General features: G+C 42.0%; 1 protein-coding gene across 3 annotated transcripts in view; it reads right to left on the bottom strand.

The window, feature by feature from the left end:
- Positions 1–1,436: 1,436 nt before the first annotated feature.
- The window catches only part of FLNB (filamin B), a 102,016-nt gene continuing 78,440 nt past the window's right edge, over positions 1,437–25,012 (bottom strand). For 2 of the 3 annotated variants that reach the window (XM_075005875.1, XM_075005873.1), the window contains 17 exons: positions 24,544–24,618; positions 23,740–23,842; positions 22,770–22,910; positions 22,145–22,273; positions 21,373–21,546; positions 20,294–20,452; positions 19,727–19,930; positions 18,642–18,794; positions 17,690–17,812; positions 15,471–15,737; positions 14,649–14,786; positions 14,440–14,555; positions 12,410–12,542; positions 10,733–10,909; positions 7,759–7,977; positions 5,583–5,786; positions 1,437–3,182 (listed from right to left, as the gene is read on the bottom strand). In XM_075005875.1, the coding sequence (XP_074861976.1) occupies positions 2,995–3,182; positions 5,583–5,786; positions 7,759–7,977; positions 10,733–10,909; positions 12,410–12,542; positions 14,440–14,555; positions 14,649–14,786; positions 15,471–15,737; positions 17,690–17,812; positions 18,642–18,794; positions 19,727–19,930; positions 20,294–20,452; positions 21,373–21,546; positions 22,145–22,273; positions 22,770–22,910; positions 23,740–23,842; positions 24,544–24,618 (2,703 nt within the window). In that variant the 3' untranslated portion in view covers positions 1,437–2,994. The remainder of the gene's footprint in view (positions 3,183–5,582; positions 5,787–7,758; positions 7,978–10,732; positions 10,910–12,409; positions 12,543–14,439; positions 14,556–14,648; positions 14,787–15,470; positions 15,738–17,689; positions 17,813–18,641; positions 18,795–19,726; positions 19,931–20,293; positions 20,453–21,372; positions 21,547–22,144; positions 22,274–22,769; positions 22,911–23,739; positions 23,843–24,543; positions 24,619–25,012) is intronic. The other variant, XM_075005874.1, reaches the window with a different exon arrangement.

Genomic DNA, 25,012 nt, shown 5'->3' with positions numbered 1-25,012 from the left:
TCTGTAGAGAAGCCTCCCCTGCCCCCCAAATATCCAAAGTGGTTTATTTAGTACTGACCCAACATGCTCTGTTCAACTTGAGCTGGACCACAACCTCCATACTTTACCCATCTACGTGCTGTTTAGCTCACCTCATGCCTGGTTTATGGCTCAAAAAGAGGACTCCCTACACTTCCAGATTCGTTTACTGTTCATTTGACAATTCCCACTTCAGCAGCTCATTGAAGCAAAGCAGGAGTGGTTAAGAGCATGAACTGGAAGAACTAGCAATACCAGTGATGAGTAAGACTGAGTGGAGATAGTCTTGAGGATAGACCTTATTCACCTGGGTATCTGAGAGCCACTGTGACTTCACAGTTTCTGAACAAGGGAGACTTTAGTGCTGCTACCTCATTCTGAGTTATGTTAACTGAAAAGTATCAGAGGGAGCCATGTTAGTCTGTAGCTTTGAGAACTACAGGAAGTCTTGTGGCACCTTATAGACTAGCAGATATTTTGCATATGAAGTGGGTCTTTGCCCATGAAAGCTTATGCTCCAAAATCTGTAAGTCTATAAGGTGCCACAAGACTTCATGTTAACTGAAGTGTCTCTGCAGTATGATTTTGTCTAGATTGAATATCACATACTGCCTAGTCAAACCAGGTCATTTAACAGCAAAGCAATCGGGACATTTAGATATTACCATCATCAGTTTCCTAAGATTAGTCAAGTTTAAAACCAGGTTGTTGGTGACTAGTTACAGCAGGACTAGAAAGCTTTTTTCAGGTTGGGGTCACTGACCTGTAGACAAAAGAAGTAGTGAGTCAGGGTCCACAGAAGCAAAAAAATTCACCTCTTCCATACCCCCGATGCAGTCCCCAATTATGGGCTAGGGGGCCTGGGTGGGAGGGTGCAGAGGGGGTTGCTGATCTAGGTAAGAGGAAGGTGTGGGGAGGGAGGGGCAGGGTGGGGTGCAGTTTGCCTTTGACACCTCCCTGGACTTCCAGGTAAATTAGAGCAGAAACAGCAGGAAGCCTCCAGGCAGGCTGCTGAGGCCAAGGCTACTTCCCTTCCCTTCCCTAAGCTGGGGGAAAAAAAAACAGCAGAGACCAGCAGTGGAGCCTATAGCTGCTTCCTGTCCCCCAGCTATCAGCATAGCCCCCCCATTTAGATCTGTACTGGGGCTTGCCTGATCAGGCCCGTGAGGCTGCGGTCTCCAAACCCTCCACCCCACTGTGGGCTGGATGCTATGGAAGGAGCCCCAAGCCTTGGGGTTTGTCTCCTGACAAGCAGTGGTCTGGATCAGGACCACAGGCTGGTGGTTCCCCACCCTTGAGTTATAGGGAGAGGTACACAGTAGCAACAGCTGTAGCTAGAAATTAGACTTGAGTGATAGTATTTTATTAACCACACTAAAAGCCTGTTTCTTGAAATAGAAGAGGACAATCTGCGCTGGTTTTTAAACATGCACATTTTAATGAAGCCAACAATGTTTTAATAAGTTAAGATACAATTTTACAATCCTGCATTTTATTCCAGTTTTGTTTTCATGTCCTAGTTTACAATGTAGTAAGCATTTCACATTAAGGCACAAAGCACAGTAAAAACCCTATTGCTCAAATTTCCCCAATGAACTGTGCTGAGAAGTAGTGCATTGACATACAACTCCTACAAAATTGCTAAGTGTGGGAACCTCTTGCTAGAGATAGAAGGTAAGCATCAGATTTCCATCAAATCCTGCCTAAATCAAAAAGAAAGCTGTTTAGCAAGAAAAGTTTGCTCAAACCACTGCTGTCAGCAGTAAACTTCAGTTTAGACTTTTGGAATGTATTTGAAGTTTTCCTCTGTAATCATGCAAGCTATAACTGAGTATTCGTTCCCAACTCTAAGCATGGATGAACCCTTGTGCCTTTTAGAAAGTATGCAGCATGAAATATTTTGGAGACAGATTATTTACTGAAGTCCTTGCACTGCTGTTCTCAGAGAGAGTTAGGACATGGGCAAGCAACTTGTCCCACTATGCCTCCTTTGTGGATTCATAGTACTAGTCACTGAATTTCAAACACTATGTGTAGAGATAGTTTAATCCAAAGTTAGTTAACCTTTTGATCTTTTCCTTTTGAGAGGCTTCTGAGCTGCATGGAGTCATTTGTCTTGAATAACTGGATTTAAAAGGTTTTATTTAAACTGACTGATAGAAGCTTGTGCTTACAAAAAAGCAAAGACTTTAGGAAAGTTATTAAAGTAATGATTGATCACACTGGCAATCTGCAGAGCAAGTTTCTACACAAGTTTCTCTAGCAGTCCAAGCTAATTAAAAAGATACCATTACAAGCATCATCAAAAAAGCTAATATAGTTTTACAGGGCATTAAATGTAAAAAGGGCTGAGAGCAGACCAAAAGTTCCTTCCTAGTAGTTTAAGCAATTCCTCTTTTAAGTGTAAAAAAAATCAGCAAAGCATTTTGCAAAATAGTCTCATGTTGAGTAGTGCCACTTTAACAGCTTTTCATAATGTTAAGTATTAAAATTGGTCAAGTATACAAAGGCACATATTTAGTACCAGCTTTACCTCACTTCTTTACAGAAAGAATTTGAACTGGGGACAACCCAAGTCATGTTCCATAACTAAATGTAGAGTCTCCAGTCAAAAAATCCCACAACAAATCAGTAGTTTAAGATACCCAACTACAAAAGACAAAATTCCAGTTTTCAATTAATACCTCAAGTCTTCAACATCCACAAAAGGAAATTAGTGTCTTAATTATCCACGATTCTCAAAGTTGATAGTTCCCCACTGACAGTACTAAAGGTACAATTTAAAAAAAGGATATTAAATAGATTTACATTATATAGTATTATATTTAACTAAAAAGTTGAAACATTTCTAAAACAGTTATAGAATTTACTTTAAGTGTATTGAAATGTGAGCTCTACATCTAGATACTAGAATGGCAAATGGTATTTTTATAAATCTGAATGGCAGATGCAGTGATTTTAAATAATCAGAAGAACTTAAGGAACAGTGACATGGAATGGACTTCCAGGAATGTGCGCTTCACCCCACTTCACTGCCAGAATATAGTCACCCTTCTCTTTGACGACATATGATACGTTGTATTGGTGGTTTCCCATGTGTTTCACAGATACTTCTTCGCATGGTATCGTGGGTCCATGGACACCAACTAATAGCATATTTGAACCTATGGTACAATAGGAGACTGTTAGCTTTTATAACTATGGCATGGTAACAGCTGGCTTACTTAAAAGGCAGTCACAAAATTATTTACAGATGAGCTTTCATGGGGCAGATCCACTTCTTCAGAAGTGGACTATTGTTCAGACCTGAAGTGGGTCAGCCCCACAAGAGTTTGTCACCTGATATATTGTTAGTCTTTGAAGTGCTACATGGCTGCTTTTTGTTTTGTGAAGCTACAGCCTAACACAGCTACCTCTGACAGTCTTGGTTGCTGTACCACCACAAAAAATGTCCCAATTCAAAGTGCGTTCCATCTTGGTTTGTTTTTGGTCATTGCTGTAGCAATTTGTTTATTTAGCAATAGTCTCAGAGGCTTGGTTAAGCCACATTAGAACTTGGAAGGATGTTGTATTTACATCTCTGGGTGAAGTGTCCTCATTAGGCTAACGTTTTGTTTGCATGTAGTGTGTCTGACCTACATACAAGATATTTCTACCTTCATTGGCCTGGCTTGACATGAGTCACTTAACATGGGAGGGTCAGCTTTTTGTCTTGGGAGACCTGATTAGACAGGCATATGAACCATGCTGGTGGGAAGTGTACTAGCTAAGATGAGGAATAGCCAAGGAACCATTCAGGAGGACAGGATAAGCGTGGAACATCAGAGGAGGTGAGAAGCTGGGCATGGATAGCATATACTGTACAGCAACAAATTCCTATCAAGTGACCTAGATAATGCCAAAAAACACAATACAAGGTATAGTAAATGCAACAATGAATATGTAGAAAAAAGTGTTTGTCATTTTGGATGTGGGGTACTTCCTATAGCCACCTCCTAAACTTCCATCTAATCAGCTAGCATAGCTTTGCCATATCCCAAATAAAAGAAACCCAGCAGTCATGTATCACTTTAAACAATTGATTTTTTGGGGGGGGGAACCTCATAGCTGTAACATTATTCAAAATTCCATTTGCCTGAAGCAGGTAATGGTATAGCTAATTAGTACCCTTGCAGCTTTACATTTGAGGACCACAAGCTCTTTAGTAATGGCATTGGAAGGGCTGAAACCTGAGGAAGTTAGTACCACACTGGAGAAGTGAGTTATACACAAGGGCAGACTTGAGTTCTCCATAGAATTAGGACTGGGACCGAGTGCAAAAAGGGACTCCAGAACATGGTAGTGAAGAAAAAAAGCACGGCAAAGCCCAGTGACGGTTTATTAAATGCCTATGAAATTTTCATATAGGACCCATTGGCAGTCCTGGGGAAGGATAAAAGGCAAAGAAAGCCCAAAACCAAAGCAGCAGTATCACAGTGACGACTTCTGGTGGCAACCTTAACAAAACATGCCACTTTGAGGAATAACTGTACAAAGTCACAAAAGGCAAATTAAAGCTGTGAAAAAGCAACTTAAATGGTGTCATCTGTTTGTATCTTGCAGTTTACAAAAGGAAGACTTCAGGCACACAGAGCCACTTTAGGAAACAAGTTCAAGAGGGGCCTACTGGTGCCAAGCAAATTTATTTTGGTGTCATAATAAACTGTTTACAACTTAACAAGGGGCTGCAAAATTTAACACAAAAATACCTGTTTTAAAAAGTAGAATGTGTAAAATAAATTGCCTCTTAAATGCCATCCATCCAAGAATCTTTAATGAAAAGCTGACAGACTTTGGACAGATGCCAACATGACCTGGCACTTTGTTAATCAGTGCTTCTGCAGAGACTTAAACACTGATAACCAAATTGAACCACAAAAACCAAAGTGAGAAGGACTGAGGGCAGCTAGACCCAGAGTTTGTAGTACAGGAAAGAGACCCAAGCACTCACTGCAAAACACTGGACAATTATTTGCTTTAATTACTTTAAACTTTTATACTCTGCAAATACGATTGTGCTCTCTTCCATTACCAATGGATCTTTCAGACACCCAGAAAAGTTGGCATTTACAGGATGCCATTAACTCAAAGTGTATACAATGACATGCACATCTCTTAACCCTGCTCCCACAGGGTCCTAGAATTACTTTGTAGAGTCCCCCAGTGCAGAGTTTAGGCAGGGTCTGTTATCTACTCATTCAGCCTCACACGCATGGTACCACATGCTGCATATCTTTTGTTAGCACTAAATGAAACAGTTGCAAGATGCTCCCCTCTCCCAGCATGGGATTTCTTTCCACCATTATGCTTGATCAATCAGTTGATAGAATTGATTGAGTGGCAGATTAATGGCCAACAATAAGCAGCTCACAGCAGCCAAATTCCCACACTCTAGAAGTTTGGTTAGCTGCAAGATTACCATCCTGAGCTTAAGTTTCATATGCTGATCTCCCATGGGACCCTTAAGTCCATAAATAAAAGTGCTGCAGATATATTGCTTTAAGATGAAATTCTTAAGCCCATACCTGCTTTGCTGCAGTCTACCGTAAAGCTGCTTTTTTGACCCACAAAAGCCTTTGAGAGTCCTGCACCTCTGGAGGTCACTCTGCTAGCGTCAGATGCCAACTTGGGAATGGCACTGTAGCAAGTTTCTGTTGAGGACCTTGTCACCGATTCCACCATGATTGAGCTAGTTTCACTTGCACTGCCTGGGCTAACCAATCGCTGGCCTAGGAAAGGAAGACATTGTCAGTAGGCAGGTTTCCAAAACGCCTTCTTAATGTACTGAGGAAGTCATTCATTTCAACAGGCAGGAATAAGATATAATTTGACCACCACTTCCTGGTGGAGCACCCTGGAAAAGGGATTCACTACAAACTGCACATCTACCCTTTAGTACCAGATTATTGCAATTAAATTATTTCTTCTGTTCACTGACCTGTTTAAGTTTGTGTGGAACCTGTTTTCTAAGCTGCAAGAAATGCTCAAGACTTCTATAGGTATGAAGAGGTTGTAAGAACAGTAACACTTCCATCTGAGCCTGATTTTTTACTTCAGCTAGAAGTACTCAGTCTGCACCTACCTGGTGATGTGTGTGCAACGTTCCCTCTATTTGTCAACCCCGAGTAGAATGAATTCTCTTATGTGCATCAACATGGAGCTGTTGTGCAACACCACTTTCATATTGGTGCACATAAAATTCTGATGGTGGAGACAGGGCCAAAGGGTTCCAAGTGCAGGAGGTGGCTCAGGGCTGGGACAGAGGTTCCTGACTTGAGGAGGAGCTATAGGCTAGGCTGGACTTACAGGAGGGTAACAGGTATTGGAGGGACTCCAGGTAGGGTAGGTGGTTAGGACTCTGGATTCCCTGGGAACTCTGGGCTGGGAGGGACACCTCCCCCTCCATCTTCAGAGCCTTGAGCTCTCCCTGCTGAGGACTTAATGGGAAGCCCTGTGGGTTAGGGAAAACTGATGCACGCTGTACATGGTCACACAGTAAGTAAATCGGCATATTTCCTGAACTTTTGGCATTCTGATTTACAAACCTGGTGCTAGTTATGCTCTGGTGCATGCACTACTCAAGCATTGGGCAATATTTAGAGATGGACTTGTTCATTATTCTTCTGCAGACTGGCTCCGACTATGGAAGTCAATTGAATGAACGTTTGCTCTTATTTCTGTAAGCCAACACCAAGAAATCTGAAGTGCTTGAAAGCCATTGGGGACTTCAGATTTTGAGAAAAGTGAAACCAACTGGCTGAAAAGAAAGGAGTATTGTGCACGAGTCACAAATGCCAGTGACTTCATGTACTTGAGTTGGCAGAACAGAGTGGGCACAAATTTGTACAAATGCTGAAAACTGTCTGCCCAAGGCTTTGCCAAGTCAACAAGAAGCTACATTTTGTGCAAGAGTGGTGATATTTTACAGATGGACAGCTAACACAAGCTGTGCTTGTGATTTTTAACACAAGGTCACTGCCACTATCAGGAACTAAACTCCATTCCATGCTTTGAGCAAGTTAGATGTGAAAGCCTGAATTTCCCTGTATTAGCTTAAAGCTGTTCAGAAGGTACCATTGGCTGTACACATGTGCCTATTTCCTTAATAAAGATGTTATTTTTAGATAAGGGCAAGTCAGAGACAAGATGGCACCTAGTAAGTTTGCCTTTAGTGATAAGGCAAAAAGACATGCTTGGTAGTGGTCAGTAAGAGTGAGCTGGAGCCAGGCCCGCTGACAGGAGGTGGGGTCCAGAGCTCACCACCACCATTACTACAGCAGCCAAAGCCCAAGCCCTTTTGAACTGCTGTCAGAGCATTGCTTCATGTGGCTTTCAGGGCGGAATGCTCTTGACCTCACCAGTTCTGAGGGGATGACACCAACCTCCTCCTCCCACTGTCCTGGGCCCTGTGGTGGCTGTCTGCCCTGCTGGCTAGAACTACTGCCTTTTCAGTAAATTCTGGGTAATGTTTTGTTCGGTCATTGACAAGCTTTAAATAGCAGCCACCTCCTTGGCATCCATCTCAACCCGTTCTTATTGGTGACAAGCTACCTTCTTTCAGATCTGAGAGCTCGGGGGAAAATGCTGTGCCCTTAACATACTTCCACACAGCTGCTAAAAACCCCTTGGCAGTATTGCACTGAGATGCTACAGAGAATTAAACAGCCTTTAGTTTATGCCATCACTGGTTCATACTTTTACCTGTAACTTTTGCCTTGAAAGGGCTGCCCACTATATGGTTAGGTCCACCATATTTAATTCCTATTAGATAGTTCCCTGGAGCCATAGGAGTATACATGACATCATAGCCATCTGGAGTTTCCTGGCAGTCCATCTTCACCTTTGAAGGCCCTTCAATAGTAACGGAGAGTGTTCCTGGACCAGCTTTTGTTGTGTTTATGTGGAACTCTGACTGCAATCCTGGAAAGAGGTTTAGCATAAGAATTAAAAAAACCACAACAATGAAGGAAGAGTGGTAATGCATACTACTGTGTTCCCTTTAACCATCTCCATCCATGTGGAGAACAATTTTTTCTATGTGCATCAAGGCACACACCATGCAGAGAAACAGAAAAAATTAACTGCTGGAACTCTGTCAGTCAGCTAGGCAACGTTTAAATTTAAACAATGGACAAGCCCAGTTTACAACGAATACTGATGCTCACCTATTTGAGCAATCACTAGCATGTACTAATATAAAAAAGTTCAATGTGTGATTCAGGTAGCAAAGCAAGACTATTGTGCTGAGAAGTGCAGTCACTTTTAGCATGTAACTGCAAGAAAGCCATGAAGTAGTGCAAGTAATGTTGATACTTTAAACAGACTAAACATAAGTAGTCATTTGGCACCTTACAGACTAACATTTTGGAGCATAAGCTTTTGTGGGCAAAGACCATACATGTATCTGAAGAAGCGGGGCTTTGCCCGCGAAAGCTTATGCTCCAAAATATTTTAGTCTATACAGGTGCCATAGGACTACTACTTGTTTTTGGAGATACAGACTAACTGGCTATCCCTCTGACACTATGACTAAATATAGTAGGTCAAGCTTTGGCCCTGTTCTGCTCACATAGGCTGCCTTCATGGCAATGAAGCTACTGATTTCAGTAGTGTTACCTCAGCTCTACACTTAAAAGCAGAATGGTTTCTAGTATGCACATTTCCAGGAGCAGTGTTTCACATGTCAACATTCTGAAATAGTGCCCAACCCGAGCTCCAGCAGCAGTGCCCAACTCGAGCACCAGCACACACTTATCAGCTGCTCATTTTTGCAGATTTAAGGGACTTAGATTGTTTTTCAGGTGTTCTTAGTTATCAGCAATAAAAACCTAGAGTCTTTCAGACTGGCCTATTGTTTGAGTCCTGCCATGTTGCCTCCAGCAACTCCCAGGTTAAGAACTTAGTTCCATACAGGACTATTGGCCTTGTTCCCATGTCAAGTTCAATGGCAAAATAAAATTCAAGAGTTCCACTAAGACAGGGCAGTGATTGATCATTGACTCAAGCTACCTCAGTCATGTAGAGAAAATCTGCATCTTTACTTGCTAAGACCCCATCCAGAAAGGTATTTAAGCACTGCAGTCTCAGGTTTAGTTTCCACTGCAATCCACAAGACATGCCTGCTGAATGCTTTAAGTCCTAGCCTCTCCAGGTGTGCGCACACAGCTGTCCCCAACTATGCACCCACAGACTTGTGTCCTATCCAAGCCTAGAAACAATTCACAAACTGGACAAGACAGGCAGGCATGCCTGAGGTCACCAACTGGATTAGGTCCATTCAAGTCTCTCCAGAGGCACTACCCACCTTAACTTCTAATTACTGGGTCACAGCACTCACCTGGGAGGTGGGAGAACAAGGTTTTATTTCCCCCCACCTGTCAGAGAAATTTGTATTCAAAGAGCAGCCTACCACCTCTCTAAATGCTCTCAACAACTGGGTGTGGGATGCAGCAATGTGGGGTTCTGAACATTGGTTGAAGCCGATCCACTGTGGATTAATGTTAGATCACTGGAGTGGAGGTTACTTGAGATCAGTACTCAGGGCACCCACCTGCAAAGCAAGACCCAGACTCCAGTGCCCCTGCTCCAGTCACTCTTGGCCACAGTGGAACAATTTTGATGGTGATTCAGGGAGGCTGTCAGCAAGACGCCCCCTAGCTCACTGACAGAGCACTGCCAAAAGGAACAGAACAGGAGTTTCCTAGGTTCCTTCCCTTCTGCCGGGGGTGAGGGACAGTGCATGGTGAGGGGAAAAAGTCAAACCTCAGTCTTAAACCAGTGAAGTGCACTAACCCCTGAGCTCAAGGGGAGGTTGTGCTCTGCAAGGCAGGCAGCTAGCCTTGCAATACTTGGGTGCCTAAGTCACCTGTTCCAGCAGATGGTTTGTGGGGATCACAAAGCAGAGATGGGGACCTCTCGGGGAAGGATGGGTTAGAAGTACACACCTCTCCTTGCTAGCATCTCCCATTAGGCAGCTCCCTGCCTGATGTTCTGTTTTTTTTCCAGATTACGTCCCAAAGAGATCATTGCAACGTTAATTGTGCAGGAGCCTAGCACCTTTATTCAGCCTTCGTTGTATTTTCTAGGCACTTCAGAGTCGTGTTCCCACCCCCCCCACCCGGTCCATGATGCTCAGCATTACAACCTTTAGAGCCTGTGTCGATCTGGGTCTGATTAATTTTCATTCTGCACTTCTGTCTCACAAAGCTATTTGGACAAGGAGTTTAACACATTTAGTTAAAAAGTCTCCCCCTTTGCATAAGTCTGTGCCACATGCATTAGGGCTGCGAATAAAGCCCAAGCATTTCCCCAGCTCCAAGGGATCACCTAAATTGACCCGAGCTAACTGGCACAGATTTGCCCAATCAAGTTGCTCAGCAATTCAAGTGAAACCTTTGCTACAGCCACCACAAACTGCAGTCTTGAATCCTGCAAGTTGCTGGTTTTACACTCCTCTTAAGCTTTACAAGAAGGCAGAAAAAGGGTGATTAGTATCAAATAAAGGTGGAAGAACAGATGCTTGTTATTTGAGCTGCCCTGGGCATGGAGTAAACATTTAAGGGGGTTGTATGCAAAGTCAGGCTGAAGACTGGCTCTTTCAAAGCATTAGAAAGGAGAATTTCCAGGGAGCAGAACAGTACTGGCAGTCTAATTTCAGCTTTTTAGAAGATATTACCTGTGATGCCACACTCTAGACCAGGTCCATATGCAGTAACAAGCGCTGGATTGCCTGCCTGCCCTGGCTCCCCAACTCGTACTTTAAATGGGCTGCCCACCACGTGGCTTCCATTAAACTTCACATCAATAGAGTGGACACCATTTTCATGTGGGATGAAACGAACAGCATACTTATCTGTAAGACAAGCAAAATGAATTAGTTCGGAAGTGCAGGTAAGAGTATGTATCAACCCAGACCAATGTACAGTAAGATTTAAGGACCCAGAACTGGGACGTTGGGTTGCACACGTTGTCATGCTTTCAGTCTCTAGTGGGATTTAGGTCAACAACATGATGCTATTCTGAGTTTGACGAACTCTTCCCCTTCCTAGTTTTGTGAGTAGCAGCAAGTGATCTTAATAGCATCCACAGTACTGGCACCTTGGCAGCTCACCTCAGCCATGGGATATGGGGGGCGGGGGGGAGGCAAGGAGCTGGTACTGGCTCCTTTTTACACTGTTACCTGTACTAAAAACCCTAGCTTTAGGTAGCTCTGCAGTACAGCCATATGAGTCATGTATCAGTTCAAGTCACCAGCTACATCAAGCCCCAGAACAGCAGACTTCTAGTCTTGGGGTTCCATATTTGAGTGGTTACCATTTTTGGCTTCATACATTAACCCAAGGGGAAAAAAGTTGAGCCTACAAGCAACTTCCACTGACATTTGTAGGAAAAAATCCCATTGACTTCAGAGTCAGTTTTGCTTAAGCTCTTTTTCCAAGCCACAGAGCCACTGCCAGGTGCAAACAGTATATCCAACATGAATGGTGCCAAAAACTTTCCTATAGTTTAAGCTATGAAATGACCTGTTGTAGTCAGGTCTGCAAAAAAGGAAGCAGCCACTGAAACGGGAAATTGCATTTTCTTGTGTTTAGACCAATCAAAACCATTTTTTATTTCTGCAGCAATCTAACACACCCAAGACATAATTTTGAATAAAGCCTATTTGCCCTTTATGAAGGCTCAGGTTCTGTACTGACTGCTACAAAACAAGTATAAAGCAGATGTTTTACTAAAAGTACTTTGTGCAAAGCTCACTACAGTACCCGTGGATAGGGAGTACTTGGAACCAATGTTCCCTTTAATCTTTTCCATCCATGTGCTGAATAAATGCATGCAACGAGGCATGTGCCAATGTGCATCACCAGCAGAAACAATAGCCAAGCTGTGGGTGCTGTGCTAGTCAGCTGGAGAGCACTTGACCTGGGTGGCTGCACAAGCCTACAGTTTTCAGAAAACACTGCTTGGAACTCAGGAATTTGTACTTAGCAATACAGGAAGCCAGGGAATAATCTTTTACTTTTGGGCTAGCATTAAACTAAATGTTTCCCCTTGAATTTAGAAAGTGTTTGCACTGAGTTGATTAAAGACTAGGCAAGAGAATGTATGATTATCTGGTGGGACAATTCTAGCCAGAAGAGATCCAAGGGCAGGTTTCTAGCCTACCCAGTTATCTGGTTTGTGACCAGAAAATTATCTGAGTTACCAGATACATTGGTGGTGCAAAGAAGTGATCAGCTCGTGCAAACAGTGATATTCAACTACTGCATGTAGTTACCAACCATTAATATCATCTAGAATATGACAATCCCTACTGACATGTAACATACTTTGGGCCTTTCATACAGGTTCTTACCAGGCTCCAGTTCAGAAACGTGACATTCCTCTACAGCTCCAGAGGGGCTATGAACTTTAGCATCTATCTTGCCCTTAGCCCCGTTAAGTCTTATAGCGAAAGATGCTGGCTGATTAACTTTTAATCCAGATTCCTAAGAAAGCAATATATTTAGATTACCAAAATTTACTTTAGTGGCTTGAGGCATTACAAGACTATTTAAAAAAAAAAAAAAAAAAACGAACACTTTCAAATGCTCCAGCATTTTTTTTCCCCCCCACACACCAAAAAGACTTGTGTCCAGTAGATGTTAGACTGATCACTTAATCATTAACTAGGAAGCCATACTACACTTTCTACAAGCTACCCAAAAAGGCTTGTTTACTTACAGCCAGTAATTTTGACATTCCATCAATAGTTTCATATTCCTACTGTATCATGAAGTCATTAATACTCAAGATCAGTCCCCCAGTATCAATGGCAGTTGTCAGTTTTCAGATATTTAGTTACAAGTTATTCTACTTCCTGTCTGATTCTTTCCAACAATTCAGAAAGTCTATTAATGTAGCTGTCAGAGGATCTAAATGCACTTTAAATTTCCTGCAACATGCTCTATTTAGCATCACTACCAATGACAAACTGTGCAAGATTCATTACATAGGAACATCTGGTTTCACGTTAAAGAGATCAATATCTTGTTAGACAAACAATCAGTCCCATCAAGTATATTTCATAGCTATTCATGCTATTAACAGGGTCCTTATCACTGGGAAACTGCTTCATTTGGTTATGCTTTAGCCAAGTCAATTTTGTTCTTAAAGCATTATACTTTACCTGACCCCATTTGCACTTAACCTGAAGAGGGAAATAAATAAAACTGAGTGGAATTTAAGTGAGATTAAAATGCACCTGTGAAAAGTTTAATGAATGGTACAGGCTTTTGAAGAGATTGTACAGAATCGTCAGCTTTATCTCCCTCTGCAGAGAAGTTAAGAGCATGCCTGTCAAAAGTCTTTACATGAAACACAAGAAAACCATCAATGCCACAGTGACTCATTAATGCCCATGTAACTCCTTCGGCTCTCAGTTACTAGTCTTAAAGGTCAGCTTCAACTTTAAACTGAAAAACAAGAACTATTCAAATTCTTTATAGGTTTAATCAGGTCTTGTATACACAAGACAAGGAAGAGTGATCTAACCAAGTTAAGAAAATTAGAGCTACCTGAATATTTCGAGTGCAGCAAGATCTAGGCAGATCAAACTCTCATGCTTTTAAGCTTGTACTAAACTACAAGTAACCACAAAAAACCTCGTGAGTTGCCAACTATAACAGACAAGCCCAAAAACGAGCACAAAGCTGGAATTCACTCACATTTACTGCTGTCTATGAAGCAGAAATGGTTCAAGTCTGTGGTTTCAGGACATTGGCACATAAGTGAATTACTGCCTTGTGTTCATCTATTTGCACACATGGATTCTCAGAACAAGCCTCAAGTAAATGCTTAAGCTGAGTGTGCTGTTTTGTTTGGGTTCAAAGCAGTGACTAAACACATACAGTTTACAAGTAAAATAAGCATTACTGGTTAGTAGTTACCAGCAATTGTATTCACATTACAAGAGGTTTCATGGATGAGGGGCACTAAGCTGTGCTCAGAAGTTCCAAGTTAATTTCAACCTCAGGCAACTCTACCAACTGGTCAGAGGAGCAATCCAAGTTTTACAGTACCACTGCTTCCCACTCCTTTTGCTTTTATGTGAATTTCCAAGTCTCCTAGTGTTAGGAGCTGAAGCATGGCTAATACATTTTAAATACTAGTTCTTTAGAGAATGACCTTTAGGATTATCCTCCAGACTAGTTACACCTCCCTGGACTGCCTAATTACTTTCAGTTGCTATAAGCTTTTTCTAGATAAGTTTCATTTGGATGAGGGAGTATGAATCCACCAAAAAAACTGATCACCTAAGGTAAGATGAATTAGTGCCTCTGAGAACAAGGACAAAAAAAGAGTCAGCCAGCCTGTGGTAAATTGTGATGTTTCCTTATGTCTCACCTGAAGGCTAGTAACAGTGAGTCTGCGAGCATCATCTGATGGGGCAATGACAGGAACCAGGTAGGGACTTTCTGGAATATGTTCATCATTGAACTTTATGGACACCTCATAGTTACCTGAAAGAGACAAGAAAGCAGTTTGTAAGAATACTCCAAGTCATAGCTCTTGAATTTTTATAGGTCTTTTAGGAGTATTGTCTCACTACATACCAGGTTCTTGAGCAATGTATGATACACCACAGGAGCCATCTTTATGGTCTTCAAAGGCAATTTCTGCTTTACTTGGACCTTCTACTGCAATTGAGAGCCCTCCAGCTCCAGCTTCTCTTGTCCAGATACTAAATTCAGCTGTTAACGTATACAAGCAAAGTTCTCACTGGAGACAATGCCAATCAGAAAATTGTCTTTCAAGTATAATATATGCAGTGGTTTGAAAAATATTTGGGCTATCATGTGACGACTTCTACCATATGTAAGCAAATATGAACAGGGTTACCATTAAGACTTAGAATAAACTGTTCTTAGGCAGGGTTACTAGCCAATCTGGACAAGATGACAGTACAATCCCTTTCAAACTGGGATATTTGCTACATTTTAGGCTCCATCTGTATTTTTGGTACTGATTTAACAGATGCAAATCCATAGTATAGTTGTGGTGAATTGGCATGAGGCTAAGACAGACCCATGCAAGTTGCAGTGCCTATACTAAACACTTAACAGACATCAGTTTCTAGTCAAGACAATCTAGGGTTACCATGGACCTCAATATGGTAAGTCAATGACAACTTTAAAAACCAAGGAAGATGCCTGTATGAGTGGCCTTCTGCTGTATTTGATATTTCTTTTAGCTTGATTTCAACTGCATACTACAGACAGAAAATGATGCACCAGTATTACAACTACATTCCATTTAAGCCATTGCGCAACAGAGCCCAGTTTACATTTGACGACTGTAGACTTGCCCTATGAAGCCAAACACATACTGTGCTCCAAGCTACAGGAGCCTGGTAAGTCAAGTCAAGAAATTCTCACCTGGGATGCCTGCTTCTGCTCTCTCAAGCCCCGGACCTCCAGCTCTTACTTTATTAGCTCCCCCTTCACCAAGTGGTCCAACAGTGAATTGGAAAGGACTGCCTGGGACATGCTGTCCTCTGTATTTGACATCCACAGTATGGACCCCCATTTCTTGAGGCACAAAGCGGACACAGTATGTATTTTTTCCAACTTCAGCTATTTCTGCAGGAGCCATTCTTCCAGAGGGGCTAGTTACCTGGGCAGTCATATCACCACTATCAATTTCTGGACAGAAAGTGAGAAATTAGTCACTAATGGAACAAAAATGGATTTAAGGCCCAGACATGAGTCAATAGGCATTACACGGCTAACTCCCTAAGGTGCATTTAAAAATACCTCCAAGCAAAATTTATTACAGGCTAGATTTAAGAGTATTCATATAAAACTGAATGTGTCCAAGGTTGGTCTTTCCAAGGCCATCCTAGACTCACCCATAAAGAATCCACCCTTATGTGGCATGGTAAACTTTCAGTCTGTGGGCAAGAAGTTTCATTCTATAAACACTTCATTTGATACATGCTATAAGGGCAAAGCAGAGCTCCCAGCCATAGGGGCTGAATGCACCATTTCTGCAATTCTCCCCTCCTAGCAGAGGACATATTAAAAATTGAGACAGTAAAAAAATCAGTACTGTTGACAACCCATTAGCGGCCTAGATGCTTGTTTAGCTGGTCTCGTGTCAGTCAGTCATTCTTGTTGTAGGTGACAAAATGCTATGGAACTATGCTCACCGTTTCAGAGCTCTGTGGACATGGCTAATTGAATGTCAAGGGAAATGGACACAGGGATTTCCACTGTCTTCACAGTGGAAGTATTTATCCTAGCCAGCAATATGTGGGTAATTTCCTAGGAAAGTGTGAAATATTAGCCAGCCACTAAAGACATGAAAAGCATGCACAATTATTCAAGGAGTATATTTATGGTGACTTTTATAAAAGCCAGTCACCAATATCATGGTGACAGCTTCTTTTTAAAAATAGTGAATTAAACTATTTGCTCACAGCAATTAAAGTCAATTACTTCATCCAGAAAGTAGTATAAGATTGTTAGAAGGCTTAAAGATAGCAGTTCACTTGTCCCTGATGTGGAGGGGTGAGCCCTACCAGTCCCTTTTGACTACTTAAGGAGGCTAACAGGCAAGAAAAATCTATGAATCTTCACTTCATTCTTTCAAATTCCCTCCTATAGTGCACTACATTTGACCACAGATATTCACTTAAGATGGTGCCAACTGAGACTGGACTTTAGGCAAGTCAGGCTGGGTAATTAAGTGGAAACACAGAGCATGGCAACTTAAAGATACCATACATCCCTACAAAGCCCCCTCGAAGCACTCTGCACTGCTGGGGACCCAAATGCAGATCGACTAAGGTCTGGACTCTGACAGTAGTGCATCCACCATGAGAATGTCAGGGTTTCTATTTCCAAGTGAGTTGGGAGACTTTCAGCTTGACCAACAGAACTGATTAATCTGACCAGAGAAATCAGTGAGTTTCTCCAGAGATGCATTACTTGAAACCAAGTCACTAAGAGAAGGCAGTAAGGCAATGAAACAAAAAAGGAGCGGAAGGGGAAAGCTAGCCAGGACTGAGTTATAATAGAAGCTGAAAAAAGAACCAAAGTTTTCACTAGAGTGAGTGTACACAAGTGGGTCTGGAACCAGAGCTCCACTATACCCAAGCTCTTAGTTTGCATTATGGGACATCTAAATATTTGCTGAATGGAGACAACCACACACACTTCAAGTCTTTTGAAATTTACACCACATTGTGGGAGTGATAGTGGATTAGTAGTGTACTATATACTATACTACTAGAAAAGCTTACATTGCCTCAATTTTGCAAAGCAGCAGCAAACGAGAGTTAATCTACAGAAAATTGTCCATTAGTACAGTAATCATGTAGATGCACCTCATGGTATGTATGGTTTGATTTTATATTGACAGTTATTCCTGCATTTGTTAAAACGCTTATTTAAGATTGTAAAGCACCTACTTTTTAAACAGAGAATTAAAACATATGCACTTTAAGTTTCAGGTCCCATTAAGACACTCACAATTCAGCTAACAGCATGTTAAGTAAAGTTTCAGTATTTCCCCTATGCTTTCTGCAGGAAAGCAGGTATGGATCTAAAAAGTTAAATCTTGGGCAGCATAGCAGCCTGTCATGCAGTGTTACCTGGAATTTTCAAGTTAAGATCACACATGCTTCCAACTGTTGCAACAGTGGGAGCACCTCTTGCACGCGTGATGCTTTCCTTCACTCTTCCTTCACCACTTATTTTCACAGTAAATGGACTACCTGGAAGTAGCAAAGCATTTCATGGTGGGATTACTGGATATATAGAGAGATCCTGCACTTAAATTCACTAGAGTGAAATGGGTTCTTCAAAATTTAGTCAAAGACAGTAAGTGCATATAATCTGCCCTGCTAAGCAATTCTGCATGTTTCTTCCTTGTGGTGAGTAGGGAAGAACCTAAAAAGGAGTGCCACAAAATACCGTACAAGAACTGAAGAACTAACATCAATGGAACAAACTACTCTAATTTGGGAAAGTGCCTTTTTGATGCCACTGCTGGACATTTCTCCCAAGACAGGTATCTTCACACACACACAAACCTGGAGGGAAAAGTCCCCACTCCTCCCACACCCAGGTTGTGTTGCAACATGCTTACAGAAGAGCACAACTAATCCTGGCATCTGTACATCAGCAGGGGAGGGGAAAACACACTTAATTTTGACTGAAGATTCCATTTCCCTCTTACATTAGTATGGAATGTGAATTGAGCAACAAAGGAGGCTTAGCTCAGAAAATAGGGCTTTCCATGGTACCCCTGCTCACAGCAAAAAGTCTTTCCATTAGGCTGGTTTCTGGCCAATAGGTAGAGATTGTGCTGAGGGATAGGGCAGGGGGAGACAATCAGCACATGAAGCCTTCCAAGCTGTGCAGCCACAGGGGCTTGATTAAGGCGGCTTGGCTGGCCAGATTCAGCCTGCAGGTCATACCTGCCCACCCCAGCCCTAACTCCCATAGCCAAGGGAACAAATATAAAACCAGGGAACCAGTACAGCAGCTAAAAAGAATTCCATCCCCGACTCCAGTGTAGGAAGCTGCAAAGCCAGTCCTTACCTGGAACATGCTCATCTGCAAACTTAGTGGACACTATGTACAAACCAGGTACAGTTGGAAAATAGGATACTTGACAGGTTCCATCTTCTAGGTCTTCTGTTTGAATATCTACCTTGCTAGGCCCTTCAACGGCCAGTGAGATCCCACCATAACCTACAAATTGCAACTTGTTAGTTTAGCCCCACATACAGGCAAAGAGTGTCAAGTTACAATGATTTGAAGTCCAACATGGGTCAAATCCAAACTAGTAATGGATTTTGAAGCAAAGAAGCCAGTCATTCCAGCAGATGGATGGATGTCACATTAGACCTGAGCAAGATAGTTCAATACTATTTTTATTGCAGGTATGTTCCGGCTAACCATTGTCTGAACCTGAGATACAAGGGAGGGGAGGTAATCCTTTTATTGGATCAACTTCTGTTGGCAAACACAAGCCTTTAATCTTACATAGCTCTTCGTGTTTTTGGTTTAACATGGGTCAGGTATAACCTGTTTAGACTGCTATGCTGGCAGTACTCCCATTAGTTTCAGATAAGGAAAGAAACTGCAGGTAACAGTCTTAGATCCCATGTCAAATTGGCAGTTCCACAAAAAGAGTCAGGAAGGTATCTAAGTGCCTCCCCCCGGTTGCAAGAGAGGCCCATAAAAGGAAAGAGACCCTGCTATGTTGGGGGAGGGGGGGATGGAGGGAGAGTTAAAGGTACTGTTCTAATATGTTTAAAAAGGCAGTTTTATAATTGACAATACCTAAGACTAACCAACAGGCAGAGGCAGTCATCCCTTGAAAGGTGTAACTTGTTTACAACTTACCATTAATACCAAGTATTAGTGTTACTCAACAATCAGAAGAATTTTTGGGGCCAGCAACTAATATGCACTTCACATTGTGGGATTGTACCTTAGGATGGAAAGCTGGGTAATATGGATCTGGGGAAGAAGGGAGCAGTTGTACTGCTTTTGTTAACCTCGAATAGACAATCTAAAGGGTCAAACACCATCCTGAAGAGCCCATATCTCAAGCCTCCCTTGGGGAAAAAAGTGCGCTGAAGCAGTGTTCCAGAACAGGTCCCACTCATAGCACTAACCTGCATCTCTTGTGTCCACAATGAAGTCACACATCTCAAATGTGCGACCCTCTATCAAGCCACGGCCTGAAACTCTTGCTCTGCTTGCATCTCCAATCTCAGACTGAACCACCATGATAGATACAGGGCTGTTTGGCACGTGACTTCCATTTTTCTTAATGCTGACAAGGTGTTCACCAACTTCTCGTGGAATGAATGAGATCCCTACAAGGTAAACAGGCTGGTTTGCCTCTTTGCATGCATCACCCTGATCAACTCCATGAAACAGTACAGCACTGAGAAAGCTATTAAGCCTCATGTTTGCTGCCTAGATGCAGTTATGGCCAGGAGATAATATGGTGCTCCAGGGAACTCAATCCAAATTGATTCACCATGGATAGCATCTGTGCACCTAGGGATGTGCTTCAAGTACTACATTCAGTCTCCTTACCCATTCTGTTCCTGGCCAACATGGGAGCCAGGTGAGGATTTGTGGATGTTTAAAGGGAACTGGAAACAATCAACCCATTCCACAATGGCCAGTTGCAAGGATGGCATTTTAGTTTCCTTTTTAGAGAAGAGGCTTACCAATGTGGTTATTGGGCAATCTTTTCAAAAGACAAGGCTCATCACGACCAGAGGGAGCTCTAATACTGGCTGTTAAGAGGCTGAGATCAGACTCATTAATGTCCAGCAAGAAGTCAGCTGCAGAACCAAGCTTCACTTGAGATCTTCTTCTACCATCATCTACAGAAACGTAAGCAGATTCCAGTTAGACCTATGTAAGGCTAGCTTTAGAATGCAGGGCTAACGTGAGACCCACATCTTGTCCCTGACAGGATGGTCAGTCTGAGCCAACAGCCTACTGTGCCTTGTTTGCTGATAAACACTCCAGTGCTTTGAAAGGATCTGCTATAAATACAAGCTACCTAAACAGGTCTAGTACCAACTGATACACCAGGTAATTATTCGGCCTGGAAGACCTTCAGTCCTACTGGTTTCTATACCTTAGCATAAGCCATCATTCCTACTACAGTGGTTGGGGATAAGAGCATTTGGAGTTCAATTCCATGAAAGGGTAAACATGGAACTAGATTAAAATCAGCAAGACACTTTGCTGCCAAGATGGACTGAAAGGTGAGCTGGTCAGTCAGAGCTCCATTTCCTTGTAGAACACCTGCAGACCTCACCCAACAGCATTCTGAGAGTGCCTCCACTATCCGACAGTTCAGTCGGAGTGCTTGCCTGTTGATTCCAGATGCTTCTCTCATCCTGGTGGAGTACTGGAGTCAATGGAACAGCCCAGCTATGTCGTTTGTATATCTGAAGTCTCACAAAGATGTACCGAGAGAAGGGGGTGTAGACAAGGTCTGAGTCAGTGAGGCTAGATGGATGACCAAGGCCATCCTCTCAGTCTATGCTTCTAACAAAAACAGCAGTATGGCTACTACAAGAAGGTTAATTTTGCGATATTTAAATAATGTAAGAGGAGGTTACTATTCCTACAGATTCAGAGGACTAATGTGTAGACTTCACTGAGGGAAGATAAAACTGGCTGCCTCATGCAGACCAGAAGGTAACTTCCCAATTTTGCAGTTATATATTGAAAAGGCTGTTTGATCTGTGGATTGCAACTGCTTTGTCTCAGTTAAGTGTTTTCTTCATACCTGTGATCTTGGCAGTGAATGGGCTGCCTGGGATGTGTTTGTCATTGTACTTCACTAGTATGCTATAATCTCCAGGTAAGGTTGGCAGGTAAGTGACTGTGCAAGTGCCATCTTTGTTATCAATGCAGCTAATTTCTGCTTTTGAAGGTCCTTCAATAGCTAAGTCCAGTCCACCTGTTAGAGAAAGCAGTAGTATTCTAATTTAATAACTTATGAACAATTTAAAAGGGAAGATGCTCCTATGCTTTCAACAATTTTAGCACAACACTGAACAAACATCAAATGTGAATAGTAGGTGATAAATCCATTAACTGATGCCTTCATTACAGCTATTTCCTTCCGTCAACTAGAAGTGTGCTGAGGAGCCCTTGATAGCATGATTCAATATATTACATTTGATCTATAAAACTGAAGTTGGTGTTTCATGAGTCAAATGCAATAGAGTCAATTTACCAACTAATGCATTCACCCTACCCCACCTCTTAGGAGTTCATTAATCCAGGAATCCAAGTTTCAAATACTATATCATATAGGAAGTGACATTAAAAGGTTTACACTCTGGAAAAAAATTAGAGCATAGAAAAAGAGGAGTCTGGAATAAGAAGTCCACTCTTGTATAGAATCCCAGCTAACAAGTTACTGTCCATAAGGTAGATCACTATTAGTTTATGACTTCAGCTCAAATATGCTCACACATTTACTTGATGCATTTGAAAATTGTTTCAGGTTTGAGCAGAATTAAATACTCTGCCATCCCTCTTAAAGAGCTCACCTTCTCCAGCATCTTCTGTGACAATGGTGAAAGTTGCTGGTTTGTTTGCAATCCCATAAATGAGACCAGGTCCATAGGCAGACACATGTCCACTGTTTGGATAATTTACATAGAACTGTAATGGGCTCTCTACAGAAAATTAAGAGAAACCAGACAATGAAAACCATCAACAAAACCACACTTGGGGGTTTAGAAGCACTGATATTTATTCAATAGTTTACCAAGACCCTAGCTTTCTAGTGTTCTCATATACATTTCCCTGGAACTTTCCTTTTACCATTAAAGTAGTAATGGCAATTCTCCTAAAAAGGAAGGAGCAGCAATAAATGTCAGTTCTCCTCTGCTCCCAGACATACTGCTTTACTCATATTGGGCCAAGATGGGAGACTTGTCAGCTAGTCTAAGCTTCACCACTTTCACTTACTCTAGTACCCTGTTTACTGAAACAAGCAAAGCCATTTGAATAGTAAATGCCTTTCCAGGCACTTCTACACAGATGGAGCACCTCCCAGAGTTAGGCAGCCTGCTAATTACAACTAACTCCTCCCAAATATCTTTTGTTGGCAAAAAGAATCCCAGTTTTACAGACATCCCCAATGCAAAAGTTGTTCAACTAGATACCCACCTGGAATATGCTTTCCCATATATTTTATGTGCATTTCATGAAGCCCAAACTCTGTAGGGGCATATCTCACTGTTATTGTGCCATCTTTGTTATCCACAATATCTGGCGTAGCAGTTTTCCCTGATGGCATATGAACTTCCCCTACAGGGGACAATTTATGAGTTAATAACTGAAACAGGGGATGCATGCCCTCCCACCTCATTTGAGCAGTCAAGTAGGACATTTTAAACTCCCAAGCATTTCAGAAGCTTAAGTTACTTGCCCACAAGCACAAAGAACACTAAACATTTCCACTTGTGCTTGTGCATTGTATTTGTATAGCTGATATATGGGGAACAGCCTAGTGATGTTGTACAAGTTTATATTGGCCATGTGGTCACTGGGTGACACCCACTTCTGTAAGAACCTCTCCCATAGTCCTTTCCAAGTGATTTGAGTAGCCTTAACACACTTGGGCAACAGCTGATTGACAAGTGGGTGTGTTCTTGAAGAAAGCCAGTTTGCATAATTTGTAGCAGCTCCCTGATGTGCCACTTGCAAGGACCTGGATTGGTGTCACTTCTATCTGTGAAAAGAATGTCAGCTCCTGAAGCTGCACAAAAGGTGTGGAAGAGGTCGCAACTATGGTCCATGATTATCTGCATCATCTATGCTGGAGGAGTTCACTGGTTATATTGCTCCTAAAACTAATGCAGCTTAGGAGAAAAGCATCCACAGCCTTTGAATGGCATAGGCAAGATCTTGGCTTAGGACAAGGGCGACTGGTGGAGTTGCCTCAAATTCAGAGTACTTTGCACATTCATATTTTGTTACATATCTTGCTTATGCCTCTTGTACATCAGTAGCAAACCCTTAAGTAATAGTATTTCGTGCCATTACATACCATGCCTTTTTCAATGAAATATTTCCATTTATAAATGCTTAAGTGTGGTCAAAAGCAATGCAGGACATTGAGCTATGAAGCATTTACCTGTTATTTCTCCCTTCCTTACACCCAAAGGTATAACTATATCAAAGGGCTTAAATCCCACACCATTCATGTCACCAACTGGAACATAAGGTTCTTCTGTAACCTAAGGAAAAAACAAATATATTGTATGGGGACAGAATAATCTAATGGTTATTGTTTGCTTAGAATACAAAGAGGAGCATTTGATCTGTGTGCAGTTACAAAATTTGTGTTGACTGTCGTAGAGATGACAGCCACAGAATTTTGCCTAACTAGACAGCAACCCACTTAAATGTCCCTTAGCTTAAAATATTGACCCAACTCCGATAGTCCAAAATAAAATTTCAGCAAGATAAAAATGGAACGAGTGAAGAAAAAGCAGACAAAAACGTAACACACAAGATGCAAAATGGTTCCATCTGAGAAAAGAGTTGTAGTTGCTCAAGGCCTGGAACAAAAAAGTTTTAGAATGGTAGAATGATTGCAATGTAAGCAGCAGCAAATTTTTGCCTGAAGAAATACAAGTTGCACAATGCAGTTTTAGACTCAAGACACACTGCTGTTTTACTGGGAAAACTTTGCTGGAAGTTATACTGCAAGGTTGAACTGGTCAGTGTTAAGTTACACAAATTTAAGCCATAAAAGGGCATTCTTTAGAGAGTTCCTTTAAGCAGCAAAGAAACAGATCTGCAGGAAGTCTGAATCCCAAAACACATTTGATCAGCTGGAAAGCAGTGAACAAAGTGACCAGAAAGACCAAGCAGTCCCAAGCAGCAGGCTGTCATTTCTGAAATGGAATGAAGGAAGAGTAAAAAAATTGTGTACCCAGGGATGGAATCCAGGGGGACATGCGCTTACTGGCTCCTGTGACAATACTGCAACTTCGTCTGCATCTGTAGCCTGGTTAGTGGCAAACGCAGGTTAGTTGGCTATCAAGGACTGAAGAATTAGTACATTCCACGTAATATTTATCTTTTGGGGCCCTTCCCCACCCACAGTTCCATAGCAGCACCTCACCAGAAGCGAGGCATTCAGCTGGAGGACCTGACTAATGAAAGCTGCTTTTGCATCTTGTCTCAATGAGTGTTTGTGATGGTGACTTCAAGAGACAACCTTATTCTCTTCTCCACACATCTCCCTTTCCACACAGCTAGGCAGGGTGACTGGCAGACTCAAAGCACTCCTACTTAACGGAACAGAGCCGGAGCACTGCATTAAGCCAAAAGCCACTTTAACTGGTGTGCCATTGCTCTTACTTTGCCAATTTACTTCACTGCAGGTTGCTGAAGTTAAT

This window comes from Carettochelys insculpta, chromosome 11 (assembly GCF_033958435.1).
Source record: "Carettochelys insculpta isolate YL-2023 chromosome 11, ASM3395843v1, whole genome shotgun sequence".
Lineage (NCBI taxonomy): Eukaryota > Metazoa > Chordata > Testudines > Carettochelyidae > Carettochelys > Carettochelys insculpta.
The sequence above is the reverse complement of the archived record's forward strand: the minus strand, read 5'-3'. Positions and strand labels throughout refer to the sequence as shown.